The 16,183-nt window shown below is 42.2% G+C and overlaps 1 protein-coding gene across 1 annotated transcript; it reads left to right on the top strand.

Moving 5' to 3' along the window:
* The first annotated feature begins 2,765 nt into the window (after nucleotides 1–2,765).
* On the top strand, nucleotides 2,766–5,645 carry LOC134880082 (protein FAM200A-like). Its single transcript, XM_063906792.1, has 2 exons — nucleotides 2,766–5,085; nucleotides 5,224–5,645. The coding sequence occupies exon 1, from the start codon at nucleotides 3,001–3,003 to the stop codon at nucleotides 5,080–5,082; it is 2,082 nt and encodes a 693-aa protein (XP_063762862.1). The 5' UTR covers nucleotides 2,766–3,000; the 3' UTR covers nucleotides 5,083–5,085; nucleotides 5,224–5,645.
* Nucleotides 5,646–16,183: the final 10,538 nt, after the last annotated feature.

Consider the following 16,183-nt stretch of genomic DNA (forward strand, 5'->3'; position numbering starts at 1 on the left):
GCATTCTTTCTCGTCTTACCGGGTCCCACCACTGCCTAAGACTGCTATAACTCTCCCTTCTCTGTCTAAAAACACTCCAGAAATAAGTGAGGGCCTCTTTAAAATGTTTATCAAATGTTAAAACCGAATTAAAATGCCAATAAGCACTTCTAATAAAGGCAAAACATTTCTAATAAAAACATTACATAGAAGCAAAGAGTGGTCTGTAAAACCAGCAGGGAGTATACTGCACATTTTAAAAGTATTAAAATGATGCTTAAAGCAATAAATGCGATCTGTGCATCCTTCTCCATACATCCACCAGGCCGTGGGAGTGGACCAGCTGCCTCAGAGCATGCTGGGATGCTGGATACTCTTTTTTCCAGTCATTCTCGTTACCAACGTCGCTGTGCGTCTCCTGTAAAAAAAGCACGTCGACATGTTTTATACTTGCTGTTTGATAAATTAATGCCCTCTTTCTTAGCTCTCTGGCTCCATTAACGTTCAGGCTTCCCACTCTAAAAGTGTCCATTGTGAGTGAGGTAGTGCATACAGTAATAAAAACAAATAAGTTAATTAAAACACACATACTGCTTATTTGTTTCCGTACTCTATACACACGTTTTTTTAGTCTCCAAACTTCTTGTTCTGTGAAGACAGACTCCTCTTTTCGACTAAGATGGAACAAAAAACGACCAAATCAGGGAAATACTCTTCCACAACTACCCCATGCTGGTTCTTTGTCTGGAGTAGATCGTTTTTAATCATTTCCGCTGTGTACATTTTCCTTCTGGAGTGCGCTTCTCTGTTTACTTTTTGGCACAGCTTCGTTACTACACAACTAACCGGAGCAAAGTATAATTCCGCTGCTGCTGAGAAACTATAGTCCCTCAAAATGTAATGCAATCATTGCGATGCAAGGATAGTTTTATTTCTAACATTATTCTATCAACACAGGCATTTACATCGATGGTCTGGCGTTTGAATTTATTTCCGTTGGGTGTACTGTGGAGTGGGTAAGACTGTTTTTATTGGCAGGCTAGCAGAAACCGTTGACTTGTGCTAGCCTAGCACCAGCGAACTCTGCAACTAGAAGGATGAAACGTGTTGAAAACGGTCTCCCCTGATAAATAGCAGACTGATTAACTTGGAAATGAGGTCCTATGTCCAAAATTCTGAACTAACCCTTTAAGTGTTATGGTAAAATGGCCTCTGAGCGAGGCAAGGGTCCTGAAGAATACTGCAGTGTTACCTTGCTGTCAGCGGATCATTACTGCAGTATTATAAAGGGGGGTGACCAGAGAGGGTATTCAGTTGGTTGTAATCTGTACATTTAATGTAAAAATAAGTTTTCTGAACTTATGTCCTTTAGTGGATGTGTCACCACCACGATGCTGCCAGCCCACATAATGTCTCAGTTACGACTCTACAGGAAGACTCCAGTCTTCTTGATGTTTGAGTAAAATCACACTGATGTTCTTTTAAACACTTTGGATGTGTATGTCTCAATGTTGCAAAAGGGTATAACTGGTAAGTGAAAAATATATACACTGCTGAGCACGTCTTAGAAAATGATTGTTGACATTTTCATTTATGCCATTAATGTGGCACCTTTCCTGGCAGTGCTTTTCACAGCAGACTTCATTAATCAGTTTGTTTATCTCAAGTGTGTTGCATTATGAATCATATATTTCGCCTTGTAGCACATTTCTTCTCACACAAGTTGTTTTTAGGTGATAAATGGCGAAAATCAACAGGATCTCAAACCAGGGTGAGACAAAATAGTACTTGGGATTTAGAATTTAGATGTTCTTCTAGCTGTGACGTTCACATTAAACTGATGACAAATAAAGTTAATTCTGGACTTACACTAGAGTCCAGGATTAACACTACAACCGCCAGGGATCGCTGTATATCTAAAACCGCCAATGGATAAAATCTACCCTCTACTAGAATGCATTTATTTTCAAGGTACAATGCTCTTTTATTTATCATGCTAGAACACAGGGTTCTACTCTTTAATAAAATGGTGGGACGGCTTCACTTTCCGCGCAGGCTCTGGATCGCTGTCAGATGACCCGTCAGCGGCAGAACAGACCCAGGACACATCACTCAGTCCTGACGCCTCCCCACCATCAGACTCTTCTTCACTCTGACGGTTTAGCAGCACTAATGCCTCCTGTACATTCATGAGTCTCTTTATTTTGTCCATTTTAAAAGTCTCTCTACAAAATATGACCGGCTCTATTAGTAACAGCAGCACAATAGGCATTGCTATAGCAACACGTCATGTTTATCATTACGCGCGAAATTAATAGCGCAAAAACCATGGCATTTTCTATAGGGGTTAATATTACCTGCTGGCAGTGATAGGTATAAATGGCCATTTATTTTCCAATCTGACTTCATATTGACAATTTTTAACAACAGAGTGTGTTACATAACACACTTTCAGGAAAAGTCACAGACTGGGAGACTTGAATATTTTATTGAAACAAAGTGACAGACAATCAAGAAACAGCTGCGGGTAAAATGTTAATCGAGATTTAAGTTTTTCCTCAAGGAAGGTTCAAAGGTTTTTATAGTTTTACGACATAATAGAGGGAATTTAATGTGTTAATCTTTGTAGCCTATACTGCAGGGTAGCTTGTGAATTTACTCCAGGTGGAACTAAAGTCTGATTTAAGGGTTGATTATATTTCACATCAGCCTGTCACAGAAGGATTACAAATCAGAAATGATTTATTTCTGGATATGTTGGAGAGATGATGAGGTTATGATTATTTAGGCCAGGGGTTTTCAACCGGTGGTCCGCGGACCCCTGGTGGTCCGCGGCGGCATTGCATGTGGTCCGTGACAAGAGCCTATGTTGATCAGTTCACCATTGTTTTTTTTTAATATAAATTCGCTTTGATATTTCAACACATTTCCAGAATACCGTTACATATCGTGAAAAATATGTTTAAAATAATATAAAGGAAATTCAAGCTGACAGAATGTAGCCTTGCGCCTATCCAGTCTATGGTAGCCTGTGATTCGCTAATGGTAATGAGTTGCGTCGCTAACCTCACTTATTATTCATTACGTACAGTCTTGCGAGCAAAGTTGACACACATTTATAAGCATAGCCGACGAGAGTATTTTAAGATAGGTTGTAGTACAGCAAACATTTGTTACATATGTACTAGTCTAGCTATATATCTAGCACCAATGGATCGTTTTGTAGTGAGGAAAGTGCCAGAGGGACAGGCTGCCATGACAGAGGGTCAGGCTGCCACGACAGAGGGACAGGCCGCCACGATAGGGCAAGGACAGGCTTCCGAAGCGTCAACTTCGCAAAAAAGACGAAAAAGAAAATACAATGAGGAATATGTTAAATATGGATTCACAGTGACGACAGACAGAGCAGGAGAGGAGGTACCACTGTGTTTCGTATGTTCAACAATTCTCTGTAATGAAGCTATGAAGCCGTCGAAACTTACGCGGCATATGGAGACGCATCACGTCCACTTGAAGGCCAAACCCGTTGAGTACATGCAACAGATGTTGCGTGATTTCAAAGGACAGCAGGCTACCATGAGGAAGAGTGCAAAAATAAATGAAAACGCACTGAAAGCATCGTATCTGGTCGCTCTCAGGGTTGCAAAAAGTAAGAAGCCCCATACCATTGCAGAGCAGCTTATATTGCCAGCAGCCATAGATATGTGCAGAGCTATGGTAAGCGAAGAATGTGCCAACAAATTAAAAACTATTCCGTTGTCAGACAACACAATCGGAAGACGAATTGGGGAAATGGCAAATGATGTCAAAGACCAGCTGATGGCAAAACTTCAGACAGTTCTGTTTTCCCTTCAAATCGACGAGACGACAGATGTTACTAATGATGCGCAACTGTTAACATTTGTGCGATACGAGGACAGTGGCACTATGTGCGAGGAATTTCTTTTTTGCAAACCACTGCCCGGGCGAACTACCGGTGTAGAAATATTTAAAGCACTGGACGATTTTTTCACGGAGCACAATATCTCGTGGCAGAGGTGCGTTGCATTATGCAGCGATGGGGCCCGAGCCATGAGTGGCAGCAAGACTGGACTGTTTGCGCATGTAAGGAGGGTGGCTCCGGGGGTAATTTGGACACACTGCCTGATTCATAGAGAGGCTCTCGCCTCCAAAGATCTCAGTGTTGAGCTCAGTGGTGTGTTTGATGTCGTTGTCAAGACGGTCAACTTCATAAAACGAAACGCATTGAATACACGCCTGTTTTCATCCCTATGCCATGACTTGGGAAGTGAACACAGCTCTCTCCTTTATCATTCAGAGGTGCGTTGGCTGTCTCGCGGCGCTGTGCTCGCCCGTGTGTTTGAACTACGCGGAGCTATCTACGAGTTCTTGTGCGAGAAGCATTCTGATCTGGCTTCCAATTTCAACGATAGTTACTGGTTAACTAAGCTGGCGTACCTCACAGATGTTTTTGCAGAGCTGAACAAGTTGAACAGCTCCATGCAAGGGAGAGATGCAAACGTCATGCAGCTCTACGAGAAGCTCGACGCATTTGTGAAAAAAATGTCAAAGTGGATCGAACGAGTGGAGAGCAATAACTTGGCGATGTTTCCTTCAGTTGAGGAATACCCTGACAGCACTGACATCAACGACACTATATGTGAGCATTTGAGGAAGCTTGTGCGTCAATTCGCAAAGTACTTCACTGATTCGGAAGAGTGGCGCCGTGACAGCAAGTGGATCCTGCTCCCATTCAGTGACGATGCATCAGTAGGGTCAAGTCTGACGGCTGTGGAAGAGGATAAGCTGATTGAGATGTCCACAGACTCTGTCAGGAGGCATATGTACGACACACAGCCCCTTGTTAAATTCTGGATAAGTTGCCAGACAGAATTTCCACAGCTTGCTGCAAAAGCAATGAGGTGTCTTTTGCCCTTTCCAACCACATACCTGTGTGAGAGTGGTTTTTCTACACTGGCGTACTTAAAGAATAAGTACAGGGCTAGGCTTGATCCAGAGAATGACATGAGACTGTCTCTGTCTACCATTTCGCCACGAATAGACAGGCTGTGTGGACTTCACCACGCCCAGATATCACACTGACAGGTAGGCCTAATTCTCCCATGTTTTCACTGTTACGACCCTGGCGGGTTTAGGCCCCGCCCTGTGTTAATGGTAAGCCTGTTCTCTCTCCCTGCTTTTCTCAATCTCTCTCTGCTTTTCTCAATCTCTCTGTCTCTACAGCAGGTGATTGGTGACAGGTCTGTCCTGGCTGGGTTATAAAAGCCCTGACCAGCCAGCAGTTGAGGCTGCCTTGGTCTTCATTTGTTGGATTTTGGTTCTCCGGTGTTGTTGGATTTTTGTTCTCCGTTGTTGTTTTGTCACACACCTAGACTGACTTTGCATGACATTTTTAGTTACTTTTCCCAATACTGAATTGCACAACACTTTATTATTCTTTATTCTTTCTTTAAAATAATCTTTAATTTAATTTAATTTAATAAATCTACTTTTATTATTATAAAATCTGCGTGGCCTCTCTTTCATGTTTCATGCATTGAGCTATGCATGTAACACCAAATACACACGCGCACGCGCAGGCACATCAGTGGGCCGCGGATTGCTTTCTAGTCCGAATGGTGGTCCCTGGGACAAAACCAGTTGAAAACCCCTGATTTAGGCCCATGCACAACCAGCACCCACCTCTCCTTCTTCAGATGGTGGCTCCAGCGGCAATGGCGGTGTCTGTGGTTTCTGCGAGGGCAGCAACAGTGGTCTGTAACTCCACCATGGTAGCAGCAGCTGCTATACGCAGGGGATGCTTTCTCCGCACAATCTGTGAGGACACAATGGATTTCCTGAGTTCCTGTAAGAACAACCTCCGTCTGTTTGTTCTTCGCTGGTTCCAGGAGGGATTTACAGCAGTGAACAGCACAAAGGCATTGAAGGCGGAGACCAATTTAAGAAGAGGGCAAGAGGCAGTCCCGGCTCCAGCTCAGTACAGAGGGGGGGGGGGCAGCTGAAAACCGAGGGGGGGGCGGTGAGTCACAGCATCATGTGACATGTCACTGCCGGTGACATGTCACATGATGCTGCATAGAATGAGAAAACATAACAGAGCAACATCAAAACAGACTCCACAGATCAGAGGCGCTGATCTAACATATCCAACAACGTATGATCAATAACCACATTGCTAACAAACAGTAGCAACAATACAAATGATAAAATAACCAGCTCTTACCTTCAGTAGAGTTGCAGTCTCCTCTTTCCTGACGAGTGGAACCTCCTCAGCAGCATCTCCTTCCATTCATCTTTGAATTTCCTACTGAGGTCATTCTCAAAGGCCAGCTGGATGAGATGGGCTTTGCGTCGATGCAACATGCTGCGTCTGTGCTCACTAAATACATTCTTCAACGTGGAGAACGAGTTTTCACATGTAGCAGTTGATGCCCCGAATGTTAGTGCGTGTTTGAATGCTGTCATTACCGCTGGCATGGCACTTAATACCCTGGACTCCTTTGCAACAAGGTGACTCAAAGTCACTCTCACTTCTCCCTGGCCTGTGCACCGGCTTTTCAAAAACTCTCGCGCAACTGTGAACTGTGCCTCAACCATGTCTGTGTTTGTTAAATCCAGTAGTGGTTTCACTTTCTCAGCCTCCAGGAAATTCACACTGGCGGGGTCCAAAGCGTCCAAAGCTGACATATATTTCCCGTTACGCTCGCTGAAACGTGCAGCCATTTCACTCAGAATAGAGTCGATGATGCCAAAAAACAGCCGCTTGCACTCTTGTTGAATGTCCACTTCGCGCTGCCCAAGGCTTTCACTCACCACGTAGTCTTGTAGCGTCCTGGTGGCCTGCCGCTGCCGTTTTGGAGGAGCAGGCACGCCGGCGCCATCACCTGCATCGCTGTCAGACCACAGTTTCTGAAATTCCGCATCTGATCGTAGATCCTCTATGCAAGAAGAGGCACTTTGAATGAGCTGGACTGCAGTGATTAGATCTGTTTCTTCGGCTTGCAGCATCCGATTGGCTGGGTCCATCAGCCCCAATAGTTTGTGCATCACACCGGTGAGAAATGTGAAGCTCCGTTCTGTAATGGCCTTGTGAAGTCCAACAGATTCAATTTTCACATCAGCACTTGCTCCCATGGTTCCGATCTCTTTCAGGAAGTCCACCAGTGCAGTGTGTGACTTCAGCACCACAGACACCGTGTCAAGGTGTCCGGTCCATCGCTGCTCTAACATCCTTTTAAGCTTCTCTCCTTTGTACTGTGCGGCTACAGTGGGCTTTTTCATAAATTTATAAAGGGAATTGCACACTTCAAAAAAATCCCCAACTGCACTCTCTGAGGAAATAGCATGCACGATCACCAAATGTAATTGGTGGTTGAAACAATGGATGTAAGGCACTTCTCTGTTTAACTTATTTTGAATAAGCTTCTGCATGCCTCCCTCTCGTCCCGACATGACGCTGGCTCCGTCATAACACTGACTAAGAATTTTGTTTGCGTCAAGGCCAGCATTTGACAGTTCATCAAGCACAACATTAGTGAGTGACTGGGCATCACATTTGTCCGTTGTCTGCATTGATAACAGCCTCTCTTGCATTTTGTAGTCCTTGTCCATATAACGCACAACTATAGATACATTTTCACTGCCTGTCGGGTCTTTAGTTCCATCCACCTTGAGTGTAAACCATGACTCCCCGACATCTTTAACAATTTGCTCTGTTACGATCGTGCTCATCAGTTCAATGATGTGATTTTGAATATCATGTGATGTGTAAGTTGCGTTTTTTGGAATTGTACTGAAAGCCTTTGCAAGCTCTTGGTTTTGCCTCAGCGTGTAACCAAACAGGGAGAGAAACATTCCGCTTCCCAGTTCATCTCTGCTATTGACTGAATCCACTTCACCCCTCAGTGGCAGTTCGTTTGAGACAAGAAATTCAATTATGTCAACAATTGCAGACACATACAGGCGGTTTCGCGCAAGCTGATGAGAGTTAACCATGGTTGAAATTTCACTGCCTGTGTTGCATCGCATTTCCTTCTCTTTCCAGCTACCATTGCATGCTTGATGCTCTTTGCTGTTACTGTGCCTGCTAAATCCCTTTGCCTTATCATTAGCATGCTTCCAATTAGTATATCCAGTTCTTGTGAAAACGGAGTCACTCCCAACAAATTTCCTGCAGGGAAAACAAAAGGCTGCATCCAATTGCTGCGAATATTCAAGCCAGTCTCTCTCGTTGTACCAATTAGCCGAAAATGACCGTTTACAGTCATTATTATGCTGTTGCTTCTTTGGAAACTGCCTGAGATGAACCTGAGCTGGCTTGTCAACTCCGAGGTCCTCTGGTAGGCCTAAACCATGCTGTGAGTGCGACAGCGGGCTCTCCGGTCCCAGTGAACCCAGCTCACTCTCCTCACTGCGAGGCTGAACCCGCGGCTCCTCCCTCGGCAGGTGTTCCTCGTCCTCTCCGGTGCTCCTGCTGCTGCTGCTGCCAGGGGGACGGTGTGGTTGTTTCTGGCTTTTTCAGCCATTTGCGAATATCCATTCTGTCCATAGACAGAGATGTATAAAATATTCTGAATGTCCGCTTGAATTAAAATAGCTGCTACGTTGCTTCGTTTGTTTTTGTTTTATGGCGGGAATCGGGATGACGCACTGACCGTCAGTAGGCTAACCGTCAATTTGACGTAGCCTAAACTGCGTAAATTGCAAAGCTGTTTTTTTTATTTACCCATGCTGTTTCATACTATTTTGATTGAGGGGGCGGACAGTCCGCGTGAGGGGGCGATTCCCCCTCACGCCCCCCCGTGACGCCGGGACTGGCAAGAGGCTATCGTGGACTCTTGATATGGCATATCTCGTGGGCCCTGGCATCATGCCGATGGGTGCCTGGATGTAGCGCAGCGTCTCAACATGAGAGCAAGACCAGATTGGCCGGATATTTGCTTTCCACTTACTGTTAGGATGGGAAGGATTTTCAGGGTCACCCACATCCCTTAAAAGATGCCCTTTTTTTACCTCTGAAATTATCACTGCATGCTTACAAACACACACACACACACACACACACACACACACACACACACACACACACACACACACACACACACACACACACACACACACACACACACACTCCATATTATAACTGGTAAAAATACAATCATTTCATCCATGGGCCTACAATGGGGAAAATGGTTTAATCTGGTGGAATACAGTACAAATGTCAAATATCACTGCTTCAGTTCAAAATGAGAGACAACTTTACATAATGCATGGTGGTTTTAATGGAAGTCAATAAGGCATTGTTTGCCAGGAAGGTGTCAGTAGGGACAATTTGACACGATACTAATGAAATGAAATCAATTTTGTTGCTAATCTTTGATATATCCAAAACTCTAATAACCATGAAAGCCCGATCCCCCATCTATTTATTACATGGAAGAAATTAATGTTTTGTATTTTTTATAATTAATAATGCAAATAAACTGGCATTCAAAGGTTTTAAATCCAAAAAATGATTGAATGGTAGGTAGTTTTTCAGCAACTGAGAATTTGTTTAACAGATTTATGAAAAAAAAAAAAGACATTTTTATCACAAAGTTGTCCAAAGGGTAATACATTTGAGGAGTGCACACGGGTTAAAGATCATGAACAGTATATGGCGTAGGCTGATTTGACCACGGAACCCCAAAATCACAGACGACACAGGACCGTCCTCATCTGCTCTTGTTTTGTAAACGGCATTTTCCGGTAGCACAATATGAAAACCGGCCATTTATTAGTTTCTGTTTTTTAGCGATTTTTTCTTTTCTTTCTTAGAAGTAGAAATGAAAATCATCCCGCTTCTTAAGTTTAGTTTATGCCTTTTTGACCATGTTAAAGAAAAATGCCTTTTTTTTTTTATTTTAAAATGAAGATTTAAATATCTACTCATTTTTGGTTTTTGAATATCCTGTTGTGAAAAGAAAATCAAATGACTAAAACATACACTTTCCATATTGCTTGAGGATACGCTTCTTTATTATCACATCACAGATTAACTGCTGGGCTACATATTGCACTTACATATCGCATGTGTGCTTTGAACAGTGCCAGGGCCAGCAAGGCCTTCTCTGCTAGCCTAAACTCTATCAGAATCATTTTTTTCATTAACATGTATTAAATTATTTCTAATGCTCTATTCTCTTCATTTCATATCTGTTCTCTGCACTCGGTTACCCTTTCAACCTGAACCATCACTGCCAATCAAGTGTAGACCACTCCCCCACCAAAGCTTTTAAAGCTCCGCCCTTCAGGTCTGTCACTCACTTCCTTCTTCCCCAGAAACTGACTGAAGAACAAAGGAACTGTGAATTGGCACATGGAGCAGTAAATTGTTTGGACTTTGTTTATAATGTTTAGTTTAACCCTAACAGATTGTTTTGTCTATTTTAGATCCTTATCCCCTTTCAATTATACCTGTTGAAAGAAAGGAAAACACTTTAATCCTGTGGATGCATAATATAAGTGAAATCCTGAACCTTATTTAAAAGTATTAATATTTTGGTCATTATTGTAAGATGCCTATTCATTTTTTGAAAAATTCATCCACAGTAAAAGAAACCTTTGTGAATCATCAGAGCTTAAGAATAAAATGTTAAACGGCCTGCTGGATCCTGTGTTTTAATGTGCACACCACATGAGATGTTCCATGAACCAACACAACGAAAATTATAGTTTTCTTCAGTGACAGTACTGCATGTTAGAACACATTTTAACCCGAAATTAAGTGGATTTTTTTTTTTAAGAGTTCACAAACATCGCGAGACATTCCGACACCAGATAACCAATTGTGTGGGTTAAATAGTAACTCGGTAAGCCTGTTTACTATTGGCTAAGATTCCACTTTTGCGCAATGGATTAATGGTTAACTTTCTTTGACACTTTGTGAGTCTCCTTACACACCGGGGACACATTTATGTATAAAAGACATCAAAAAGTGCATTTTGTATAATAGGGGACCTTTAAGTAATATAGATGATTCGGCTAGAGATGATGTGAGGTGCAGCTGTGTCTACAGTGAAAGGAGATTTATTAAATTATGTTATTTGGGTTTCTTGCTTTAGTAATGGCATTCAATCTGCTACATCAGATACCTGTCTGTGATGCAGTGCCCTGTTATACTGCGTTTCTGAATAATATTAATGGTTTCTATAGCTGTGACGTCATAATGATGGTATAAAGAGGAGGATTTATTCAGGTGGAACACTACTGAAGGCCTAGGTGAACAAAATCATTCTTCATATCCATCAATAATGTAAGATTGAAATCAGAAATGTAATGTCTAAAGTATTATGATTGTTCATAACCTACTGAATATGCTAATGGGCATGCAGAACTGTTTTCTGAGTGATGTTTTGAATGTTCTGGGGAGGATTGGATTTTTAAATATGTTCAGAAAGTATTCTGGTTGTGACCCAGATTCAGAGTAAAAAGGTCTGAACTGATCACAGACTGCTGTTTCCTTTTAAGAAGCCTAGAAATGTTTTACAGCCTCTTCAGCAGCCTTAAGGTGTTTAGTACTTAACACATATTTGAAACACATTAACATTCAGACAACGCTCCTGAGGAAATAAAAGACACCCTAAACCTGATGCCCGAGGAGTGAGATAAAGCAAAATGTCATGGCAGGGTAACCTCATTATAAGCCTCTAACATATCCTCCTCTATTATCATTAGCTGCCCTCATTAGAACAAAATCTGCCCAATCATTCATTTCTGATTCATGTGATCATTAACGGAGCGGCCTGCCTCTTCATGTGTCAGATCGGCTTTGTTACAAATGAGCAGGGTGGAAGGTTGGGGCTCACGCTGGTCTGATTCCACTTTATCTGTTGGAATTGAATGTGCTTGATTCAGGGCTTCAGAGAGGAAGCTCTTTTGAGGTGGCTGTTTGGCGTGAAGCTCCTCACTGGAGAGTGCATTTATCACTTGGGATATCGGCCATTGACAGTTTGAGAGTGAGTTGGATTCTTTGGAATGAAGGGATCAGTTGCTCTTTTTGTGAACTTGTGATATATATTTTTTATTTGAAGTAAATCTTAAACTATGTAAAACTGAAAACATTTTATCACAAACAATATCATTTGTAACGGTCCAATTTCTACCAAAAAACCCTTTATCTGTCTGTTGCCCCGGAAACAAACATGAATTCCCCCCAGGCTTGTTGCTTTGAAAATACTTTCTCACTGCAACAAACAGAAGCAGGCAGCTAAAATATGACCCTATAGAGCCGATGAATGGGAGTCGGAGTGTTTTATATGGAACTCCACACTTTACTCTCCATTTACTCATACACATGAACACAAACTCTGCCTGCTACTACGCAGCTTGAATAATGATAACAGGAAACCGGAACTATAAGGCAGCACCCACCAACCAGTCCGTGGGGAAACACTATAACAAGTTTCCCACCCACAACAATACGACGGTGAATTATGTTTTTCAATGTGCCGCCACAACCCTTCCTTTTTTGCCTCTGATTGGCTCACCATCATGTTGTTATTCAAACCCTAAACAACCTCACCCCTTGTGGCTAAACCTAAGGAAAGCAAGGATTACTAGCCAATCAGAGGCTGGATAAAAAAGACTTGCTACAGGCAAATATTAGCTGAGCCGTAAATGGGAAACGTATGAAAATGATTGCAATATTATGTTTCAGTAAAGGTGTTTGTGTGTGTGTGTGCAACGCCTTGTTCCAAAACTTTACAAGGGATTAAATGCTTTGGAGGAAAGAGCATTCACCACATCATGTATGTAGGAACATGTATTTTCATATAGCTGTGGATGAGACCAATGTTTATTCATTAGTCTGTGGCTTCCACAAGCCAAGATAAGCTGTGTGGCTCCGGAGAGCAGAGGGGTTTATGGCTGTTTTTAGGATTTTACCTAACACTGTTATCCTGAGCGACTTACAGTGAGCGCTACTGGAGCTCATTTGTATTTTAGGTTTGAGGTATTTAAGATATTTTATTATTTATAGCAACATAGAGGGTTTGCAAAATAAGCTTGAATGGATTTTAAGACTCACTGTGATATTGATAGCATTTGCTGGAGTGCTCGTTTGGTCGGGATTCTTTTTTTGCAGCAACACTTACCAGTTTAAGTTGACAGCAGGAGCAAAAGCACCCCCCCAGTTTCAGAGTTCATATTGAATACACTTCTCACGTGAAAGTGGACAGCTGTAACATTACATTTGCAAGTAGACAACTTCTGATACACCTCTGTTTGTAGCACAAGACCATGGGCACAGTTGAATTGTCCAAAAATCATTTAATCATTAATGTGTGTCTGCTGTGGGGAGCTAAAGTTCTCTGTTCAGGACTACTGAAAGCACATCTAGTCTGCACCGTGCTCTGATGGTGTTTATGCTTTATGAACGTGGACAACAGAGAAACATATATTCTTCATTGGAATTGTACATACAGTGGCTTGCAAAAGTATTCACCCCCTTGGCATTTTTCATGTTTTGTTGCTTCACAACCTGGAAGTAAAATGGATTATTTGATGGTTTGCATAATTTCATTTACAGAACATGCCTACAACTTTGAAGATGTGTTTTTTTTATTGTGAAGCAAACAACAAAAAGGATAAAATAACAGAAAACTTCAGCAAGCAGAACTATTCACCCCCCTAATGTCAGTACTTTGTAGAGACACCTTTTGCGGCAATTACAGCTGCAAGTCGCTTTTGATAAGTCTCTATGAGCTTGCCACATTTTACCACTGGGATTTTTGCCCATTCCTCATGGCAAAACTTCTCGAGCTCCTTGATGATGGGTGGTTTCCGCTTGTGAACAGCAGTCTTCAAGTCAAACCAGAGATTCTCAATTGGATTGAGGTCTGGGCTTTCACTAGTCCATTCCAACACATTTAAATTCTTCTGGTTAAACCAATCGAGTGTTGCTTTAGCAGTATGCTTCAGGTCATTGTCCTGCTGGAAGGTGAACCTCCGTCCCAGTCTCAAGTCACAGGCAGACTGAAACAGGTTTTGCTGTAGAATATCCCTGTATTTAGCACCATCCATCTTTCCCTCCACTCGGACCAGTTTCCCAGTCCCTGCTGCTGAAAAACATCCCCACAGCATGATGCTGCCACCACCATGCTTCACTGTGGGGATGGTGTTCTTGGGATGTGTTGGGATGTGTTGGGTTTCCACCAGACATAGCGTTTCCCTTGGTGGCCGAAAAGTTCAATTTTACTCTCATCTGATCAGAGCACCTTCCCCCATACATTTAGGGAGTCGACCACATGCCTTTTGGCAAACTCAAAACGTGCCTTCTTATTTTTAACACTAAGTAATATTTTTTTTCTTTGGCCACTCTTCCATAAAGCCCAGCTCTATGGAGTGTACGGCTTATTGTGGTCCTATGCACAGACACTCCAGTCTCTGCTGTGGAACTCTGCAGCTCCTTCAGGGTTACCTTTGGTCTCTCTGTTGCCTCTCTGATTAATGCCCTCCTTGGCCGGTCTGTGAGTTTTGGTGGGCAGCCCTGTCTTGGCAGGTTTGTTGTGGTCCCGTTCTTTCCAGTTGAAGATTATGGATTTGATGGTACTCCGGGGGATCATCAAAGATGTGGATATTTTTTTTAAACCCAACCCTGACTTGTATTCCTCAATAACTTTGTCCCTGACTTGTTTGGAGAGCTCCTTGGTCTTCATGGTGTGATTCCTCTTGCTTAGTGGCGTTGCAGCCTATGGGGCCTTTCAGAAAAGGTGTGTTTATACTGACAGATCATGTGACACTTAGATTGCACACAGGTGGACTTCATGTCACTAATTATGTGGCTTCTGAAGGTAATTGGTTGCACCAGAACTTTTTAGGGGCTTCATAGCAAAAAGGGGGAATACATGTGCACATGCCAATGTTCATTTTTCTATTTTAAAAAATCTCCTATATACATATATTTTTTTTTTTCTCATTTCACTTCACCAACTTAGATTTTATTGTGCAGATCCATCACATACAATTCAGATTAAAACATTTCAATTACAGGTTGAAATGTAAAAAAATAGATAAAAAGCCAAGGGGGTGAATACTTTTGCAAGGCACTGTAAATAAAAAACAAAAAGTGAAAAAAAGAGAAGAGCTGAACGTTCAAAACAATGCTCTTTGGCAAGTTATGGAATAAGTTTTAAATAGCTTAATAAATAATGTAACTTTGACGAAACGCATTTCTCGGTCACGATCGGTTGTTTCCGTGAACGGCCAAATGTTGACATGGGATTAGTTGCTGGGACAGTATTTTCTCCTTTCCATTCGTAAAGGAAGATAAAGTGTTGTTGGGCGGACACTGTGTACTTCCAGTTTCCGGTTGTTATTGTTTTAGCCTCACAGTAGCATGTAGCTAATAATATATCGTGTATGTGAGTATAAGGAGAATGTCACGGGGAACTACATACTAATCACACCGCCTTCAAATCTCACTCATCAACGCTGCATTACTACTATTTATACATGTTTAATAACCGATAAACCTCAGAAGAATTGTATAATAAAATATCATAAATAGAAGCGTCATGACTACCTCATCAGATTGCGACGCTGATGTCATAAGAGGGCCAAGCAGAATGCGCTCTGGACTCGCCTCCGTCGACGTCAGCCAATGGAAGAAAACTAAATAAGAGACGGGGATATGCCCATGTGACGACAAGGGGCCAATAGGATCCGGCCCCCACCGCCAACCAATGAGAGAAAACAAGACCGGAAAGACCAGAGAGAGAAAATGCATGACGTGAACAGAAGATCAAGGCCTTTTCTCCACGCTGGTAACAGCTAACTGCTTCAATGTGAACTGTTGAAGAGGAGTATGGAGAAGGACGCAGCTGTGTTTCCTTTGTAGACCTATCATATCATTACATTCATAAATATTGAATACTTTAAGGAACGCTTCCTGGTCTATTTTAGACACACTCTTGGTCCTCAAACTAGAAATCTAACATTTCCTAAGCTAAAGGAGGTTATAAAGGAATATTCAAAGCTCCTTTCCTATCATCTAGAGCAGCGGTCTCCAACCTTTTTCCCTCTGAGTTACCTTTTAGAGAATAAAAATGACGGAGAGCTTGCGTGTGTTTTATATCATGTGTAACATTTATTCACACGTATCTAAATCACCCGAATAAGGTTTCGTTTGGCACAAGCATCCAAA

Source organism: Eleginops maclovinus, chromosome 18, assembly GCF_036324505.1.
Source record: "Eleginops maclovinus isolate JMC-PN-2008 ecotype Puerto Natales chromosome 18, JC_Emac_rtc_rv5, whole genome shotgun sequence".
In the NCBI taxonomy this organism is placed as follows: domain Eukaryota; kingdom Metazoa; phylum Chordata; class Actinopteri; order Perciformes; family Eleginopidae; genus Eleginops; species Eleginops maclovinus.

Coding starts and splice junctions, on each gene's coding strand:
- LOC134880082 (XM_063906792.1), top strand. CDS start 3,001: ATGGTAGCCTGTGATTCGCTAATGGTAATGAGTTGCGTCGCTAACCTC.